Here is a 20,675-nt window from a genome sequence, read left to right on the forward strand (position 1 = left end):
TTTATAGAATTTTATTGGAGCTGTTTTTAATTTGTTAAACTGTGCAGGAAAATTGCCTTAGTTGTATCAAAATGGCAATTGTTTTAATTTCACTTATATTTGCTTCCTGAACATGTTGATTGCACTCTACTGCAGATTGTGTTAAGACAGAGAAATGTTAATTTAATTTGTTTGCTGCCACAGTACAAAAACATTTCATCTCAGTTAAGGCTTCTTGCAAATTCTGTCAGCTATTCATGTAATTCAGTATGTATATGTATGCAATTAAAACCTTTGAATTCTAGATACCCTTCCCAACTTCTACATATTTACCTTACTGTGGCTCTGTTTGTTTTTCTTCCCAGCTGATGGAAAATCCACTTGTGTCTGTCTTCAGTTTGGCAACAAATGCCAAGTGCAGTGGTTCAGTGCTTGATTTACTTGGTTTGTATTCAGTAAGTGTGGCATTCTAATCCCTGTGCAGCAATTCAGCCTTAGGTTTTTCATTTCCATAAAAAACAAATGCAGGGATAAAACTTCCTGGCAGATTAAAACTGTGTGCCAGACCGAGACTCAAACTCAGGACCTTTGCCTATCACAGGCAAGTGCTCTACAATATAAGCTACCCAAGCATGACTCATGCCCCATTCTCACAACTTTACTTCTGCCAGTACCTCGTCTCTCCTGTGAAACCTGCAGAACCAGCACTCCTGGAAGGAAGGATATTGTGGAGACATGGTTTTGGCACAGCCTGGAGGATGTTTCCAGAATGATATTTTCACTCTGCAGTGGAGTGTGTGCTGATATGAAACTTACTGGCAGATTAAAACTGTGTTTTCTTTTCTTTTTTCCTTTTCACAATGTAGGCCTCAGAAAACATATACTTATCCATGTTGAGTGCATAGAAAATGGCTTTGAAACTTAGATGAAAGACATAACTTTTATGGATTTGCCAGTTGCTTATGTTACTTGAAACCCAAAGTCAAGAGTATAGAATGTCATTAATAATTTATGTTGAATAAAATGCCAGTTTTTTTTCTGTATAATCATATATCTGTGGACATCTGAGACAATACAATTATTGGAAAATGCAAGGGATACTGTAAGCCTACCTCTAGCGATACACTGATCCAAAAATTTTTGGACCATGTAAAGCTTTAAAAATTCTTGAACCAGTGTATTATTTGAAGAAAGAACAGATAAAAAATCAGAAACACATGACATGTTTTTTACTTGATCAATATCATCATGAAACCATAAAAAGGCTACTGCATGGAAATTTCTCTTTATTGACAACATGTGTTTGCTAGTTGTCAATAAAGAGCGTGAAAGTGAAAAATCATTTTAGAATATAAATAACAGGATGAATAATGATGACAAGTCACTAAGTTGAGGAGGCACATAAACATGACTGTATATATCAATACACACTCGGCTGCAAAGTGAAAATTCACTCTGGAAAAGTCTCTTAGGCTGAGGCTATGCAACGTCTCCACAATATCTTTTCTTCTACAAGTACCAGTCTTGCAAATTTTGCAGAAGCACTTCTGTGAAGCTTGGAAGCTAGGAGATCAGTCACTGGCTCAAGTAAAGTTATAAAGGCAGGTCTTGAGTCAAGATCGGATAGCTTCATTGATAGAGCACTTGCCTGCAAAGGTCCCAGGTTTGACTCCCAGTCTAGCACACAGTTTTAATCTACCAGGAAGTTTTGAGACTGTAAATCTTGCTAGTGCTGACGTTCTTCAGGGCTAACTGCAGGAAAAAAAAAAAAAAAAAACACACATTAGCACACCAGACATTGCCTTATACTGTGTAAGACTACCTCTGGCCTTGAAAATGGCCTCAGTTTGTCACGGAATAGAACTGACAAATTTCTTCAGATATCTCATATCCATTTGAAATAGCACATTCATACTTAGTTTCCAAGGACCTACAAAGTTGCACGTACATTGATTACTATGTTTCGCCCACAATGTCAAACAGTTCCAGACATTTTCTGCGGGATTAAGACTCAAGGACTTTGCTGATACCATACCAATAACTGTCACATACACAACAGTTCACTTCCATAACCACCAGCTACCAGTTGTACACCAGCTACAAAGCTCCAAAGACCAGAGGCCGTGTTGTAAAAAAATTCCCATGTATGAATTTCAGAAAGTCAGTTATGCAGGAGGAATGAGGCTCCAGACAACACAGGTTGTGAAGCAGCCAATGATATTGAGTGTGTTTTGCAGAGCTGTGTGTTCTGCCACTAGGTGGCCGTGTCTCCTTTTGGCCCCAGTTTGGTGGTGGCCATTCTTTTGGATGGGCAATTGATTTCTGGTCATATCCACATAAAGAGCTCTGCAGTACTTACAGGGGAGCTGGTTTATGGTATGAAAGCTTTCGCAGGATCTCCATTTGAATACTCGCTTAAAGACTCTGAAGGAAATCCACAAAAGAATCAGCTTAAAAAAGCACACTTTTTTGACTAACTTTGGAGTAATGCTCCTCAGTTTAGGGGTTTCATCAAGTTGGATTAACAGAAAGGTCCAACAAAGAATGGTGTGTTTTGTCATGGAATAATTTAGTAAACTCAAGTGTGTTATGGAAATGCTCAAATATCTCCAGTGGGAGAAAGCAAGAGAGGCAGTGTGCATCATGGTGAAGTTCTAAAATTCTGAGAGCATGTATTTAAAAATATAACTTCTTTCCACATTTGGACCATTAAATGACCATAATGAGAAAATCAGGGAAATTAGATCTCACATGTACCCTTGATAACTGTTGTTCTTCAAACTCACCATATACAAATGGAATATGAAGACAGGAGGATGGGAGGTGATAATGCTACAAAGAGTACTCCCATGCAGACACCATAAGGCATTTTATGGAGCACTTTTACATGTAGAATGGGATACAGTGAAAAAGTGTATCAGACAGTGGTTCCACCCGCGTTTTCTACAAGCCTGTGACACTTGCAGCAAGAGGTTGGAATAGGTGTAGGATAAGGATGGACCATAATATTTTGTAGATTGAGTGTAATAGCAAATAGCACATTTGAAGGGGTGGGAGGGATTGTGGGTGGGATGTTCTTCATTGTCAAGCACAATGGTAAGTAGTTGATGCTGTGGCAAAGGATGTGACCATCAGAAATCTAATCCTAGAGCAACAAACTAAGTTGGACATGCATCACTGAATCACCTCTGCCCCCTCCAAAAGATACTGCCACCATGGAATCCCAATTACGTACACACTATCTGCCAGTGATACCTTGCCTTCTGACAACAGGCACACCACTGCAGAAACCATCTCCAAAAATTTTCCAATTTACTGACATATTTCTCATAGCATCACTGTCCAAAAGAAATTCTCCTACACCCAATGAAATCCTCCCTCCCTCCCCAATTCCCTCCCATCAACCCCCATAGAACCCTCTCCCTGCCTTGCTGACCTTCTCCATCTTCCTCATCCAGTGAGGCATTTCACAAAACCAACAACTGAAACAAATCTAAAACATTGTTGTCAATAAATCTACCAAAACCCTCAGCCCCAGAGAAGTTCGTACAATCCTGATGTCATACCTTCAGCCCCATACCCAAATTCAATCAGTATGGACTTTTGAAAGATCTACTCTCCTCCTTCTGATCCCTACAGTGGGAACATCTTTTTGTCACCAACCAGAAGCCAAAGCTGATCTTCCATCCAACCATAACCCCTTGTCCACTCCCACCAAACCAATCCCTCATTAGTTCCAGGAATTCCTTACCTTCTACCTAGCCTCACACCACTTTCCTATGCCCTTCTCAATAACACAAAGCTCTCAGTAGAGGAAGGGACAGCCATCCACAACCTTATGGCAGGCACTGATTAGATGACTCTTCCTGCAGACGAAGGCTCTACCACTGTTATGATAAACTGCAATGATAGATAATAGAAGCTATCCACCAACTGCCAGATTTTTCTACCTAAAAGTCCTGCCACAGGGATCCCTACCTAGATAACCAACATAACCTTCAGTCCCTACTCAAACGTTAGGCCCATACCAGAACCTTTCCACTGAATCCACCCCCTCCCCACCCCAACTGGTCCTCCACACACCTGTCTTCTATATACTTCCCAAAACCCAACTATCTAACCATCCTGGATGCCCACTTTTAGCTGGTTACTGTGATCTTACACAAAAAATCTCAGTTCTTATTGACATTTACAATCAATCACCCACACAGTCTAGTTTTCCATATCAAAGACACAAACCACATCCTTCATCACTTCTCTATCATTCCCAACCCATTATTACCTGGATTCCTACTCATTACTTCTGATGCCAGTCCCATACACCACTACTACTCCCCAAAATCCCATGGCTTGCCACTGTTGAACACTATCTCTGTCAACATGACTGACTCTTGCATATTTCAGGTTTATATCTTCATGATATGAAGCCAGGACCAAGACACTATTACCATTTCTGTGCAGCCTTCACAAGGTTGCGCCTGTCTCCTTTATCTGGTACTTGTCAACCCAGTGCCCCAACTTTGTGGATGCAGTAGTCCACCTCTCCTATAGCTCCATAAAAACCTACATTCATATCAAGCACACTATCAATAGCACCTCCTCACTAAAGTCTCTCCAATCCAACCTGACTACCCCGATGGCACATCTTCAGATGAGAAGTTTCTTGCATAGTGTGCTCAATGTCATACTAAGATCTTCACAGATAGGGGTCACCCTCCAAACCTAGTCGACAAACAGATCTCCTGTGCCACATCCAAACATGCCCCTAGTCCTCTGACTATTTCCGTGAAGGAACCAGCTGCAAATGAGCACCTGGCTCACTACCTGGTATCACCTTGGTCTCTAACAGTTTAGCTACATTTGTACAGTGAAAACATCAGGATACAAGAAGAAAGACACATGTAAAATAATCCTAGCTTCCCATCAGCTATATGCCCAGTGTTTCTTTCATATGAGGTCCCAGTGCCAGTGTTCAAAGAATTAGCCTCATTGGAAATACTGGCATACAAGTCTGGTGAGGGTCGACATGATCCCAATGATGAAAATTTTGTTTCTGAAGATAATTCAGTTTGTAAGGGATTTGAACAGCATGAGCTGAATGATGTGAAATGAGATTTGATTCTATGTAAAAGCACTTCAGAACTGTTACTATCACGAGTGCATGAGAAAAACTTACTTGTAAAAGAAGTTAAGCTATCCTACTTTTGATCAAGAGATAATGCATTTCTGCAATACTTTTGAGGTGATGATGGATTTGTGCATTGCCACAACATACATGCTTTAATATAAGAATTGGGAATTTCAGTCTATAACAAAATTGAACAGCAATTGTTCACCGACAGCTCGAAAGGGTGGTAATTTATTTGGTGCAGTCCCAACATGCAACAGGCCATTCATTTTGTTTACATGAATAATATGAAGACATAAAGAGTGTCACTGATTCGTTGCAATATCACGTGCATAAATGGATCATGTGTATTGGTGTTAATATGATCTGCTTTCTCATTGGCCAGTAACATGGATATTTCCAAACTGGGCCTTATGAAACAATTTGTTAAAGCTTTTTCAGTTACAGAAGATCATTTCAAGTGTCTCTTTACACCATTTCATAACTTATCATACGAATAGATAAACACCAATGTGTTTGATGGTCCACAGATTCAGCAGATCATTAAAATATGAACATTTTATTAGAACAAAGACAGTACTTGAAAAGAAAGTTTGATAGTCATTCAGAAACATTGTCAAATACTTTCTTGGAAATACACAAGCACAGAATTACACTAAAACTGTCCTGCAACTCTTGGACAGATTCAAATGCTTGGTTGCAATATGAGCATGAAATTGCGTTTTTACATATCCGTCTTGCTGACTTCCTGGAAGATCTTCGTGCAGTCAGTGATGACAAGGCTAAGTGATTCCAACAAGATTCGGTCATGGAGGCACAATATCAAGGTAGATGAGATGTATATATGATGGCTGACTACTGCTGGAACATCAAGTGAGAATGTCCACATATTAAACACTCCAGAAGAAGCTATAAGCAAGAATTTTAACCTTGACAATGTTATGAAATGGATAGAGTGCTACTCACCATATAGTGGAGATGTTGAGTCACAGATAGGTGCAACACACAGACAAGTAAGCTTTCAACCAAAAGGGCTTTCGTCCAAATTAGGCTTTTAATTTATTGACAGTGGCTTCTAGATTGTCACTTAAAGGTATTCTTGATCTCTCATAATATATCTGATTATTAATAATATAACTAGGGTCATATGTTCTCTTTGTATCTAACTTTTGAGGTTTGTTTTTTCTGTTAGGTGTCAGTTTGATTTTAATTTTTGAAATGTAGTGGTCTGAATCAACATCGACACCACGCAGCACTTTAACATTATAGATTTCCTTATGGAATTTCTGATCCATGGCCATGTGATCTATCTGGAACTCTCCTAGCTTGACGTTAGGACATTTCCATGTCATTAACTTATGTGGTCTTCTCTTAAACCTGGTTGTCTTCAAAAGCAATCCATTTGTAGTATAAAATTCAATTAACTGTTCCACATTCTTGTTTGTAAGTTTATGCACTGGCCATCGCCCCACCACATCTCGAAATTTCTTCTCTCATCCTATCTTCACATTACAGTCTCCAAGCAGAATTTTAATGTTAGTTTCCGGTATGGTCCTTACTAGTTGATAAAGTTCATCCCAGAATTTTCCTGTTCTATCCTTGTCAGTTCTATTTTTAACATTAGTAGGAGCATGAATATTTATCAGTGTGTATCTTTTGTTTTCCACCTTAATTGTTAACAATGCCATTCTTGAGGAATTGGATGAAAAATCCTCAATGGAATCCAATATTCTATTGTGTACCAACAAACCCACAATGAATTAGGGAAGATTTTCTATTACCCTTTCTCCTGGTGGTCCCTTATAAAGTCGATATCCTCCTGATTTGATGATGCCCTGGTCAGTATTGCGTAACTCTTGAAGGGCTGTGATAACTACATTCTGTTGATCTAAGACATCAGTTAAATGTTTCAATTTACCAATTTTCCTTAGAGAATTAATATTTACTGTTGAAATATGAATTCTTCCTGGTTTGTTAAATTTTAGCACCTTCTTATGTGGAATATGTTGCATGTTTGTTTGTTCATTCAGTGCATCACTAGGTGCTCTGACTCTCCTTTGTCCTTAAATAACAAAACTTTACAGTTTGTATGAATGCAACTTAACATGGAGTATGAAAACAACTTTTCTTTGCAATCAGTATATCTGGTTAGTTTTCCCTTTATTTTTCTTTATATGCTCATTCTGTATGACTTTTGAGACAACTTAAACTGCAACTTAAAAAAGTTGCTGTGACAGGCAAAAACCGTGGTTATTTTTGTATTCAGAGGTCAAAAGTTAGTCAAACAAGTGACAGATCTAAGGCAACCAAACTACTGTTCTTCAGCATAATTATACAATACAATCTAGAAGTAATCCCCATATTTGTAAGTAGAAGTAGGCTGGCACTAATCATACTTTTTAGTACATTTTACAGAAGTAGCCAGCAGTTGTTTCCGCCTGTTAATACCTCCACTCATTCTGCATCCTTAAATGCTCTCATCTATGATGGGACCTATGGAGCACAACATAAGAGTGTATGAATGAGTGAATCAACAAATGTAAAATCACACACTATCATGACACACGCCTTCCCCTGCATATTGTCAAAGCAGTATGATGGCTACAAAAGAAGGTGAGAATTTCTCAACCTGGCAGCGAGGGGCAGTGGTTTTCATGTGAATGCAGTCCCCTTTTAGGATATTTCACTTTGCCTAATATTTCTCAGTGGTGATATCCATCCCTTTAGAATGATTCTGGAACATATGTCATCACAAATGTGTTTTTTTTTTTTTGTTTTTTTTTGCACCGTGCCACTTTCAATGTACTTTTTTATCCACTGCAGTATGGCTGTTTTAGCCTTAGCAAGATATTCAACAAGAATAATTCATTTTGTATTCATCAAACACTGGCCATACCATTTTCAGAGCATCTAAGGAGCTTCCATCAGTTGATTTGGTTTCTGTTTCATTTCTGACAAAGTAGTGGGTCCATGTCCCAGCCACAATATGAAATCAACATAAAAATGCCAATCAGATTTATCCTTAACATAACTGAAACATTGCTGAGAAATTTATCCATGTATTTGCTTTTGGTACTGCCCATCTCCATAATTGAGTAATCGGCACTTCTGTGGAGGAGCTAGGTTCGGTCCCCATTACTGGCCGCAGTTTCACCTCAGTGGGAGAACAGTGCACACTCAGCTTTGTAAGGCCAACTAAGATGCTACTTTAATAAGAAGTAGCAGCTCCAAGTGGTGGGCTGAACCCCCCCCCCCCTCCCCACACATACATGCGCCTCCATACCACACTACTATTACATTGTTAGTTGCCCAAGCAGGTACCTTTTTTGTAGTGCTTCACAATTTTCACTATTCTGAGATTGATAAACTGCCAATGCAGAGTTCATTTTTGGTACAATAGTTTAGAAGGATGTTACAAATTTGGATAAGTAAAACATCTGTGCATTTCACACACTTATACACATATATGGACCAACTTTTAACGTTTCTTCAATGTGAGACTACATGTGCCAGGTAGGCACAACTTGAAATTCTAACTCTAGTATACTACTGTCAGTGTCAGTTTACAATAATTTCTCACTGGCTGTATCAATGCTTGTGTTCAAATAGACAGTTTCTAATTTCTGTTTTTATTGTCATCACACCAAGAAGTTATGTTTTTATTTCTCTTCAACAGAGTACAGGAAAGTGACCAGAATAAAATAGGAGAAAATTAAGCTGGCTAGGGCATATATTAAGAAAATTAGATTGAGCTATGTGGGAGCGAATAGTTAGGTGAACATATTAAAAACACAACACACATTTGAAAATGCACCACAAGGGAGTGGTGGTGGGGGTGGGAGGGGGGGGGCAGGGGTGAGGGAAGCAGAGATGAAGGGGAAAGGCTGGACAGAGATTTGAGATGGCCAAAAATGGGAACAGATGGAGATTCTTCAGTTAACATTTCCACGCTGTAAGGCCATGGTCAATAGTTCATGACATTTCATTTCCAACTGTGGGACACATCTTCCAAGGTAAAATGGCTACATCTGAAAGCTGTTTTATACATCAACTATGGCCACTTACCCTGAAAGTTTTAACTGAAGAAGACAGTGGCTGTGAAAGTCTACATTGTATGATTAGATGGAGATTTCTTTTGAATACTCTAATCTTCATCATAAGCAGTAGGAATGGACTGATTTATTAGTTTCCTCATTCACACACACACACACACACACACACACACACACACGCACACGCACACACACACACACACAAAACTACTACCTGTACAAAGATAGTGCCTTTTGAAACTAATCATGCCTACTGTTCGGTGAGTTGTTATACTTTTCTTCAGTTACTTACATTCCACCAGGACCTTTTTTTACCATAAGATACACAGGAAACAGGCTAGAGATAGAGACAATAAACTGATAAATGATGGCATTAAATACATCTGGAATAGGATGTTAGAGGACTGAAAGAAAGAAATTAAGACAAAATTTAACTGGTTTCTAGGATAGGCTATTATTGTTGAAAATTCTGTTACAAGGCAGTCTGTGAATGTGGAAATCATTATCCACTACAAATTTGCTAATGGAGGAAAGTGAGTGGAATTTGTTATAATAATAATACAAACAATCTAAAACATAACAATTTCACAGACATTATTTACTCTCAAAGATAACTGAAGAAATGAATTTTAGTAATGTTTCTCTCAAATAAATAATAATTTTTATACTGATTCTATCTCTGACATACAGTCTGTGGAAACTACATCTGAAAGATATTCATTACATATTTTTGCTTTTTTCACAATACTGTAAGTGCATTGCTTTGTACACACTCATCTACTGCATTTTAACAATGACAAAAATCAGATTTCACTTATGTTGTTTAGAAAGCAAATGCAGGTTATTAACAGTAATTAGAGAGAAATCACAGAAATAAACACAAAATAAATATCTTTCCTGAGGTGAGAATATGGCACAACACTAGAAACACTTCAGGACCATCTTAAGGATAAAAACAATAAATATATTACAGAAAACTTTACAAATCATCTTATCACTGATATTGATGAGGGGGAAGACATATCAACTTCCACCTTAACATTACATTCACATTTTGGAAATGGGAAAACTTTTCACTTTCAGTCTACATGAGGACCATACCAACATGTCTACATTAAGCAAATAATGCTTCTTTTTTGTTTCGTGAGATGATTATCATGGCTGATACAGCCACTAATAAAAATATTTGATGGATTCAATTTTCTTCTTATTCAGAAGTGTCTGCTTCAGCTCAGTTTACTGGCACAAGTGCACAGAGCAATAAGAGAGGCAATGCAGTATTAAGACACAGAACAAAGGTCTCTGTGGGCGCTATCAGACTAATGTCCATTGCCAATGACATCGCGTATCCACTCAACATAATTGGAGAGACGTGTATAAATACCAAAACGTCGTTTCTTGCCACAGCCTTCACCAAAACTTGTTATTCCGAATATTGTCCATCTCCCTCGAGAGCGACAGAGAAGGGGACCTCCTGAATCTCCAGCACAGCTATCACGTCGGCCGTTGAGGTAACCAGCACAAAACATGTTGTCTGTAATCCGGTATTCACGATATACTCGACGACATAACTCCAAGCGAGCTATAGGAACCTAGAGAGTGAGAGAGAACATTTTTTTATCTGATTTCATAGTTTTACATCATTACATGTAGTCCCAACTACCCTCCTGTTCAGCACATGGAAATCAGGATTCTCTTAAGTAAAGTTTTCACTGTGCAAAGTTTTGTAAGTTGTATTTCATTTAATTCACTGTTGTTTCTCCTCTCAGCACAGCACATAATCAAAATTTGTTGGAGCAAAATTCCACTCAAGTATTCTAATACCGTATTTGTAAACCTTGCAAGTTTTATCACTTTTGGTTTTATAATTTCAGGCATGTGTGGTGAAGCTAACAAAAAAAAATCTGCAAAAATATGTGGCTTTTAAGCTCTTTTATCTCAAAACATTTTTGCAGAGTTTGAAATTTTGCCAAGAAAGTGGATTTTGGTGAAGACAAATTAAAGACTCTTGCAAGAATAATTAAACAGTGGTTCTCTATGTCTCCGACATTTCGTAGCCTTTTGTTAGAATTATAGGTCAGCATATGGCAAAGTACACAATGTAAAGTTATTTCACTTTCTGTATCCATAACATCCTCAAAGCATTAGCAAGACCAGCCACTAGCAAAAATAAAATTTAATTATGTTTTTTAAACTATGAATAGCTTTTTCTTAACAATAAAGTTAAAAAAGTTCAAAAATTGTGGAATAACTCCCATGCTTCACTTCTTACTGGAGAGAGACTGAATGTCTGCATCCATTTACAATTGCTTCCCAACAAATTGTGTGATCACTATAAGTTTGTCTTTATCACAATAAAAAGAAGCAATTACATAACTGGTTTCAGTTACTGAACAATTTTTTAATTTGTTACACTTTGAGTTTTCACCAGTGTGACCTTCCTGACATAACCATTTCCCTTCGGTTTTTGCACATCTGAAGATGGCTGTTCAACAACTTATACCAGCTTCTTTGTATCACAACAAAGATGAATAAAAATATAATAAACCATTACAATTTTTTTGTCTCTTTGACTGACAATTTGAAATCTTACAAAGTGTGCAATAATGGCATATTCTTCCCTGAAACAGTGATTTGAAAACATTTGTACACCTTCAGAGAGAGAAAATTAGCTTGGAACTTTGATATTTTATAGAGAAAAGAATGCTCTTTGTGTCTAATAAAAGTATGGATCAGGCAATCCTTTGAGATACAAATGCTTAAAACTTTCACCTTCATAGCAAATTTTTTTATCCTCTACAACCCATACGTACCAAAAACTATAAACCAAAAGTGGTAAAAGTTGCAAGTTTGCTAAATCAACTATGTGAACAGATCAAGCTTTAAACATGTGTGAATATTTTGTCACAACACAATGTTGCTGTAACATTTTATCACCCTTCACATACATGGCCCCAACTATCAAATTATTAAAACTTGAGAGCTAGAAATCTGTATAGTGTAGTGTTTCGAGAATTTCCATGTAAATTCTAGAACCACACAGCCTTCTACCATCTCAAACACATGATATTTTAAAAGTAAGTGAGAGAGAGCCTGTTTACTGCACATCACCTGTCTGTCTATGCAGGTTTGAAGTTTATTGTGAGACGACTACAGACATGGCAGTCAAACAGCACCGACATGTGTTTGTGGTTGTGCTGTGGAAGCTGTAGTGAAAGAACAAGGAGTGTTTATGACTTATTTGCTGTTTTATGAATTTGACTATTGTAGTGGAAAAAAACAGAAGGATAGTGGAAGTATTGTTAATTAATGATCGTTTTGGACTCTGAAAGGATAAATCGTGTATTCAGATTCAGAACGAGAATGGACTTGGGTTTTAAGCCAACCTTTTCTTATGTGTAAATGAACTCTGTTTTTAACCTTTGGACATGCGAAGAGACTTACTTGATAGTGTTTGTTTATGTGGAGAAGGAGTTTTGTAAAAGTTTGATGTTCAAATATATATTGTGAAGTGAAGCAAAAGAAACTGCATATGTCTGCTTATTTTTATAAATAGAAGGAGTCTTGAGAAATTCCTGTTCTGAGCAGATATACTTTGGAGAAGAAGAGGAAAGGCAACAAGCTAACCATCAAGGAAAGTTGGCTGATCATCTCAAGTAAGTCATATCATTAAAGAAGTGAGATTTTACACACATACTTCACCACTTCAAGTCATCCATAGCGTTAGAATGTGGCGACCTGTGTGAAAGGACAGAAGAAAACAGGACTTTTGAGATGAAAACTAGACAAGAAGATATTATGTGTTGCCACAGCAACCAAGGATAACAAGACAAAAGAACCAGTTCACAGAATTGGATTCTGCCAAAAAATTCAAATGGTGGAAATTGGTAAACGCGAAAAAGGAAAGACGTAAGAAAGTAATGATGATAAAATAACGGAGAAAAGATCTCAATGTATTAGACTAAGAAGAGATACGCTGAGAACAACTGACTGAGAAGATCTGGTGTAGGGAGTATACAGCTCTCCCACATAGTGGGTAAGCAGATGCAGAAACCAGCATCCGATGCCGCCGGCACCAGTTGCTATCCACCGATTCTGACCTGCTTCCACATCTGCTCACCAATGCCTACGTAGAAACCAACAACAAATGCCACTGGCACCAGCTGCTGTTCACCAGTGTGGTTACACATCTGCCCGCCGATGCGTGAAACAGAACTTTATTGTTTTAGTACAAACTAGTAAGAACTGTTAAGTGAACAATATTACTGTAGTTATTAGAGTTGATTTTTTAAAAATGATTACTAGGTCTGAAGCTAATAAGAATATGGATAACTTAGAACAAATGGAAAGCACTCAAGAACCAGCTATGGCTATGAGAGTCAGTAGAGAAATGCCAGACTGGTCTGAGTTAGTAAACCTAATCAAAGCTCAAAATGCTAAATTAGATTCACAGAGTGCAGATTCAGCGGTTTTAAGAAAGGAACTAAATGATAAACTAGAAGCCCAGAGTTTACAATTAAATGAAACTTTAAATTCTAGATTAAATGCTCAGAATGAAACTCTAAGGAAAGAAATAGGTTTGGTACATTCTAGTTTAAATGCTCAAAGTGAAGTTCTAAATGACCAGAGTGAAACTAGAATAGTCAAGCAACAAATATAGGTTTACTAAAGACTGAATCTGACACGCTAAACAGTAAAGTTGAAAATTTGAAATTAGATTTAAAGAAAGAATTAACGAGTTCTTTAAATATTCATGTAAATAAACTATTCACTGACTTTAGTCATAAATAGAATGATAAAATCCAAGATTTAGCAAAATGGTTGGAATTTGATATTGAGGAAAAATGTAATACGGTAGAAACTGAAATCAATGAAAGATTAGGATCATTTGAAAATGTATGTAATGTTAAGTTCGATGCTGTAACGCAGAGATTACATACTGTAAGAGAGAGCATTGATAAGCAAGAGAAGTTGATGCCAATTATCCAATCACAAATTACAGGCATGAATACATGAGAAGATACTGTGGAAAGAAATTTCAGAGAGAAACAATAGAGAGAAACTCCAACATTATAAATGTAAATAGTTTGGCAGAACCATTTGAATAAATTATAGATTGAAAAGTTACCTCTGGAAGCATTTTGACTACTGCTTCTTCCAAACTTAATGATACTAGCAAGGTTATAGATGACTTGTGGAAAGGATTCAAACTTATCCAGGATAGAGTAGAATATAGAATAACTTCACCTAATGTGGTGCTACCTAGTGGAGTGGTGATTGTTTTGTGTTTTGCAATGGAAGAAATGTCCAAAGAAATGTAAAGAGAAGTATTGGTCTGCACTTGCTCCAGTGAAGTTAATATCAGATCCATGGGATCTAGGCAGAGTCATCTATCCCCCAGGGACGTTAACATTCTTAGTTGACAGGTGGAGTGACAACCGTCGGGTGCTGAGTTGTGTTCAGTGTTTCTTCAGTAATAATTTTCTTGCACTGAATTCCCCCAAACTCTTAAACTATTCTATCATCCCACACTTAGAGGTACTGGAAAAAACCATGCCAATGAGAATTTGTGATTACATCATCCAAAATTTCTCCTGGTAAGACATTTTCTTCTTCCAGTCAGTTAGATGTCCTGACTTTGCTCGGCTGCAGCATGAGGCATAAATTAGTACACATGTTGTCTCTGATCTCAGTCATTTGGCACAACCTTGGGACAGGGTATATTAGGTGCCTGGTCAGTTCTTATCTCCCTTGGTCAAAGGAATACTATTCTCAGGCTGAGTGTAATACAGTCAAGCCAGCTTTTGCCTTTTTTATTCTACACGAGGTTTCCATCCTTGCTGAGCTCGCCTTAGGACAACTGCATTATTCTTTGTCAGATGTACTGCCATAGTTGGGCCGGAGTTCAAATTTATATTTCCTAATGCATATTTGTCTTAATGAACGGAAGTGAATATTATATTAGCAGAATGTATAATATTGGATGACTAATTAAATAATGGTGATACTGTAGCATATAATTTTCTACTTTGTTCAAAATATTGTATACGTTTTATGAGATGTGATGTAGGTGGGAGGGTTTGTATCAGTTTGAAAGGGGTGGGTATTGCGGATAACAGCATTACGAGAACACATAAATCATGACTAACACAAAACACACACCACACCTTTCAAATAACCCTCGTGAACAAGCGTGACTGATTCTTCATCACTTGCCATTTCCATAGGGTTGCTAAGATTTCCTTTGGGGACCTCAAGGGTGAATGTGGGAATGTCAGTGCTGTAGGAGACAATTGAACACCAAACCTCCTCTGGCTTCTCACTCAAGTACCTGTGAGGTAGGGATCCTGGGGAAAGGGGTGTGGGAAGGGTTTCCTGTCTTTGGGGCTATCTTATTTCTCTTCTTTGATCTTGGCAACCATTTCTATTTATTTCTTTTCTTACTTCTCATTTGAGGACCTATCTATTTTTTTCCCTCTTTCCATATTCACATACTTCTATCATAGACACCCTTCCTACTTCCCATTGTTTCTATTAACCTACATCTTATCTTTCGATAAGAAGGCCTAAGAATCAGACTACACGAACACACGTCCGCCTACATACAAAAAGAGATGGATACACAAACAATGAGGTAACAGATTAGAAAGATGTGAGAAATGCCAAGTGTTGTAGGGGGATAGATATATAGGAACTATGATAATTGTATATCAAGTGTACATAAGAAGGAGATATGAGTAATGATAGAGAACATAAGCCAAATAAGTGTATGATAGTGGGACTCATATATCCTAAGTAAACATGTTATCTACTGAATAGTATATAGACACGAAATCTATTAAGAGTACAGAAGCTGAAAAGCAGACGAGGACTCCAGGGATTAGATACTTTGCGAAAAATCTGTCTTAGTGAAGGAAATTAGATGTACAGTACAAAGTGTATACAGTAATTTATGGCAATGAATTTCATCAGTTCTTAAAAAATCACAAACATGTAACAGCAAGTAAAAACTGGGTACAAGGTAATTAAGCTGTTTTGTGACATGATACGACTACAAATTATACATTCAAAACAGGAGTATTTGTGAGATGATCCTCTCTGCTCATTCACAAAAAAAGCTAAAATTGATGAACATGTTGAGTTAAACCAATGAACATCACGACAGCTAAGTGGTTAAACCATAAGCATAAATTCAGACATCTGCTTAATGACAAATTTTGTCACCATTGCTGTTATTGTTTAATGATTTTCTTACAAGCTACATTTCATATGCTCACCACCATTTAAGTGCTATTTTAGGCTTGATGAGAGAAATGGAGATGTGAAAAAATAAGTTTACTTCCCCGGTTGACATTACAAGCTTATTAAAAGTTGGCTCCATGAATTTCTGTACACTGCATAAAATGTACATTTGAAAGAAAGCTCAGGTGTTAAAATTCCACTTCATGCCCTCTATCGCTGCTGCCAGTCTTTACGATCTACAGTATGTGGTGTGTGTGCTGCAAAGTATATATGTGGATAGTGTGTGTGTAGCTACTGAAACTGCATCGTGTCAGATTTGAACATGAAAGTCTTTAAAATATGCTATCACAAAACCCTTGTTCTACTTCCATGTGAAATCCCTGCCACAGCACATCATCTACATGAAAAGTATATTTTCAGCACATCACAAAATGCTTTCCCTACCTGCACTCCCATCACTGAAGGGCCACTCCTCCTCTCCACACATCCAGTAGGTGAGCTTGTTTTATGTGTGTGAGTGTGGTGTGGTGGCTGTGCTGGCTATTGGGTGACTTAACAAGTCGCCAGCCAATGAGCTTACACAAGCCAGAAATGGACAACGATTCCTTGATTATGACCAAGCATATTCTTGGAGATTCAGTGTTTGAATTTTAAAAGTTGATGATTGATACTGTTGCTGAATACAGTACATCAGAATTACATGCAAAAAGATGAGACTGAGTTATAAGTGGCACAAGAATACTGGTGGCCAGGCCCCTTTGTCACATATTGGCTCGGTCCAGAACACTTTGCGTCAGCAGTCTTGTTTTTCCATTACCGCTGCAACCTAGCAGTAGTTGTATAATAATTGTGTGGTGAAGCTAAATGCTGCAATTTGTGTTGACAACACCAATCGTAAATTTCATAAGCTTTTCCTCTCACACATCTCTCCTCACCATAATGACTAAAAATATTCCCTTAATTTCACCACCATTTCTTGTATGAAACATCTGTCGTTTACTCACTTATAACTTGTGCAATCACATCAAATGTCAATAAGAAGAAATTGGGTTGAAGTCAAGTGAGATGTCAAGTAAAAACTTGGAATCAAGGTAAACCTTACCAGGAAGAAATGTAAAATCTGGGAATTGTTAGCATTGGTCTCAAGGGGTTTTCACAGGGGCAATGAATTTATGGTGTAGAATCATGAAAAAAGTAAAATTGGAGAACTTAAAATCACTGTAGATCACTGACATGGAAAATATTTGGGCTCAATCAAATGCTTTTATGCCACAATATTGTGAGGACTCATTCAAAGTTTCCTTATTCCACCGGTGATATTCATTTATCTGCAAACATCTGCAGTCATCCATTAGAGGCCGCAGATTATGCTGTCCTGAATTCAGCCACTGAATGTTGCCATGCCATTCGATACCAGTAGAGATGGTGCTGAGTCTGCTGAGTCTGTGTGTGTGTGGGGGGGGGGGGGGGGGGGGGTCAGCGATTGGTAATCTACGCTGCTAATGGATTGCAATTGTTGAGATAAGTTATGACAAACTTTTCTTCGTGAAGATGGTATTAATGAAGAACATAAATCATTCACCAATTTTCTGGTATTAGTGTAAAAATATTATCACCACTTGGATACTGTTGTAACACTAACACATAATTATGATGTTAGTGTAGATAATGATAAACACCTCATTACAAGTGGAAGAAGCCTGCAGATACTGACAGGTTTCAGATAGATTATATAATGGTAAGACAGAGATTTAGAAACCAGGTTTAAATTGTAAGACATTTCCAGGGGCAGATGTGAACTCTGACCACAATCTATTGGTTATGAACTGTAGATTAAAACTGAAGAAACTGCAAAAAGGTGGGAATTTAAGGAGATGGGACCTGGATAAACTAAGTAAACCAGAAGTTGTACAGAGTTTCAGGGAGAGCATAAGGGAACAATTGACAGGAATGGGGGAAAGAAATACAGTAGAAGAACAATGGTTAGCTTTGAGGGATGAAGTAGTGAAGGCAGCAGAGGATCGAGTAGGTAAAAAGAAGGCTAGTAGAAATCCTTGGGTAACAGAAGAAATATTGAACTTAATTGATGAAAGGAGAAAATATAAAAATGCAGTAAATGAAGCAGGCAAAAAGGAATACAAACGTCTCAAAAATGAGATTGACAGGAAGCGCAAAATGGCTAAGCAGGGATGGCTAGAGGACAAATGTAAGGATGTAGAGGCATATCTCACTAGGGGTAAGATAGATACTGCCTACAGGAAAATTAAAGAGACCTTTGAAGAAAAGAGAACCACTTGTATGAATATCAAGAACTCAGATGGAAACCCAGTTCTAAGCAAAGAAGGGAAAGCAGAAAGGTGGCAGGCGTATATAGAGGGTCTATACAAGGGCGATGTACTTGAGGACAATATTATGGAAATGGAAGAGGATGTAGATGAAGATGAAATGGGAGATATGATACTGCGTGAAGAGTTTGACAGAGCACTGAAAGACCTGAGTCGAAACAAGGCCCCGGAAGTAGACAACATTCCATTAGAACTACTGACATCCTTGGGAGAGCCAGTACTGACAAAACTCTACCATCTGGTGAGCAAGATGTATGAGACAGGAGAAATACCCTCAGACTTCAAGAAGAATATGATAATTCCAATCCCAAAGAAACCAGGTGTTGACAGATGTGAAAATTACCGAACTATCAGTTTAATAAGTCATGGCTGAAAAATACTAACGCGAATTCTTTACAGACGAATGGAAAAACTAGTAGAAGCCGACCTTGTGGGATATCAGTTTGGATTCCGTAGAAATATTGGAACAAGTGAGGCAATACTGACCCTACGACTTATCTTAGAAGCTAGATTAAGGAAAGGCAAACCTACATTTCTAGCATTTGTAGACTTAGAGAAAGTTTTTGACAATGTTGACTGAAATACTCTCTTTCAAATTCTGAAGGTGGCAGGGGTGAAATACAGGGAGCGAAAGGCTATTTACAATTTGTACAGAAACCAGATGGCAGTTATAAGAGTCGAGGGACATGAAAGGGAAGCAGTGGTTCAAATGGTTCAAATGGCTCTGAGCACTATGGGACTCAACTGCTGTGGTCATTAGTCCCCTAGAACTTAGAACTACTTAAACCTAACTAACCTAAGGACATCACACACACCCATGCCCGAGGCAGGATTCGAACCTGCGACCGTAGCAGCAGCGCGGCTCCGGACTGGAGCGCTTAGAACCGCACGGCCACCGCGGCCGGCGGAAGCAGTGGTTGGGAAGGGAGTAAGACAGGGTTGTAGCCTGTCCCTGATGTTATTCAATCTGTATATTGAGCAAGCCGTGAAGGAAACAAAGGAAACATTCAGAGTAGTTATTAAAATCCATGGAGAAGAAATAAAAACTTTGAGGTTTGCCAATGACATTGTAATTCTGTCAGAGACAGCAAAGGACTTGGAAGAGCAGTTGAATGGAATGGACAGTGTCTTGAAAGGAGGATATAAGATGAACATCAACAAACGAAAATGAGGATAATGGAATGTAGTCAAATTAAGTCGGGTGATGCTGAGGGAATTAGATTAGGAAATGAGACACTTAAAGTAGTAAAGGAGTTTAGCTATTTCGGGAGCAAAATAACTGATGATGGTCGAAGTAGAGAGGATATAAAATGTAGACTGGCAATGGCAAGGAAAGCGTTTCTGAAGAAGAGAAATTTGTTAACATCGAGTATAGATTTAAGTGTCACGAAGTCGTTTCTGAAAGTATTTGTATGGAGTGTAGCCATGTATGGAAGTGAAACATGGACGATAACTAGTTTGGACAAGAAGAGAATAGAAGCTTTCGAAATGTGGTGATACAGAAGAATGCTGAAGATTAGATGGGTAGATCACATAACTAATGAGGAGGTATTGAACAGGATTGGGGAGAAGAGAAGTTTGTGGCACAACTTGACAAGAAGAAGGGATCGGTTGGTAGGACATGTTCTGAGGCATCAAGGGATCACCAATTTAGTATTGGAGGGCAGCGTGGAGGGTAAAAATCGTAGAGGGAGACCAAGAGATGAATACACTAAGCAGATTCAGAAGGATGTAGGTTGCAGTAGATACTGGGAGATGAAGAAGCTTGCACAGGATAGAGTAGCATGGAGAGCTGCATCAAACCAGTCTCAGGACTGAAGACCACAACAACAACATAAGTGGTAGTGATACGCAAGTTTGAGAAGACAGCAGGTAGATGATGATGATGATCATCATCATCATCATCATCATGATCATGATCATGATCAT

General features: G+C 38.1%; 1 protein-coding gene across 1 annotated transcript in view; it reads right to left on the reverse strand.

Annotated features, from left to right (window-relative positions):
- Positions 1-9,588: 9,588 nt before the first annotated feature.
- The window catches only part of LOC126203669 (serine protease 30), a 121,532-nt gene continuing 110,445 nt past the window's right edge, over positions 9,589-20,675 (reverse strand). The window contains exon 8 of the mRNA XM_049938033.1: positions 9,589-10,751. Within this exon, the coding sequence (XP_049793990.1) occupies positions 10,479-10,751 (273 nt within the window). The 3' untranslated portion in view covers positions 9,589-10,478. The remainder of the gene's footprint in view (positions 10,752-20,675) is intronic.

Source organism: Schistocerca nitens, chromosome 9, assembly GCF_023898315.1.
Source record: "Schistocerca nitens isolate TAMUIC-IGC-003100 chromosome 9, iqSchNite1.1, whole genome shotgun sequence".
Taxonomy (NCBI): Eukaryota; Metazoa; Arthropoda; class Insecta; order Orthoptera; family Acrididae; genus Schistocerca; species Schistocerca nitens.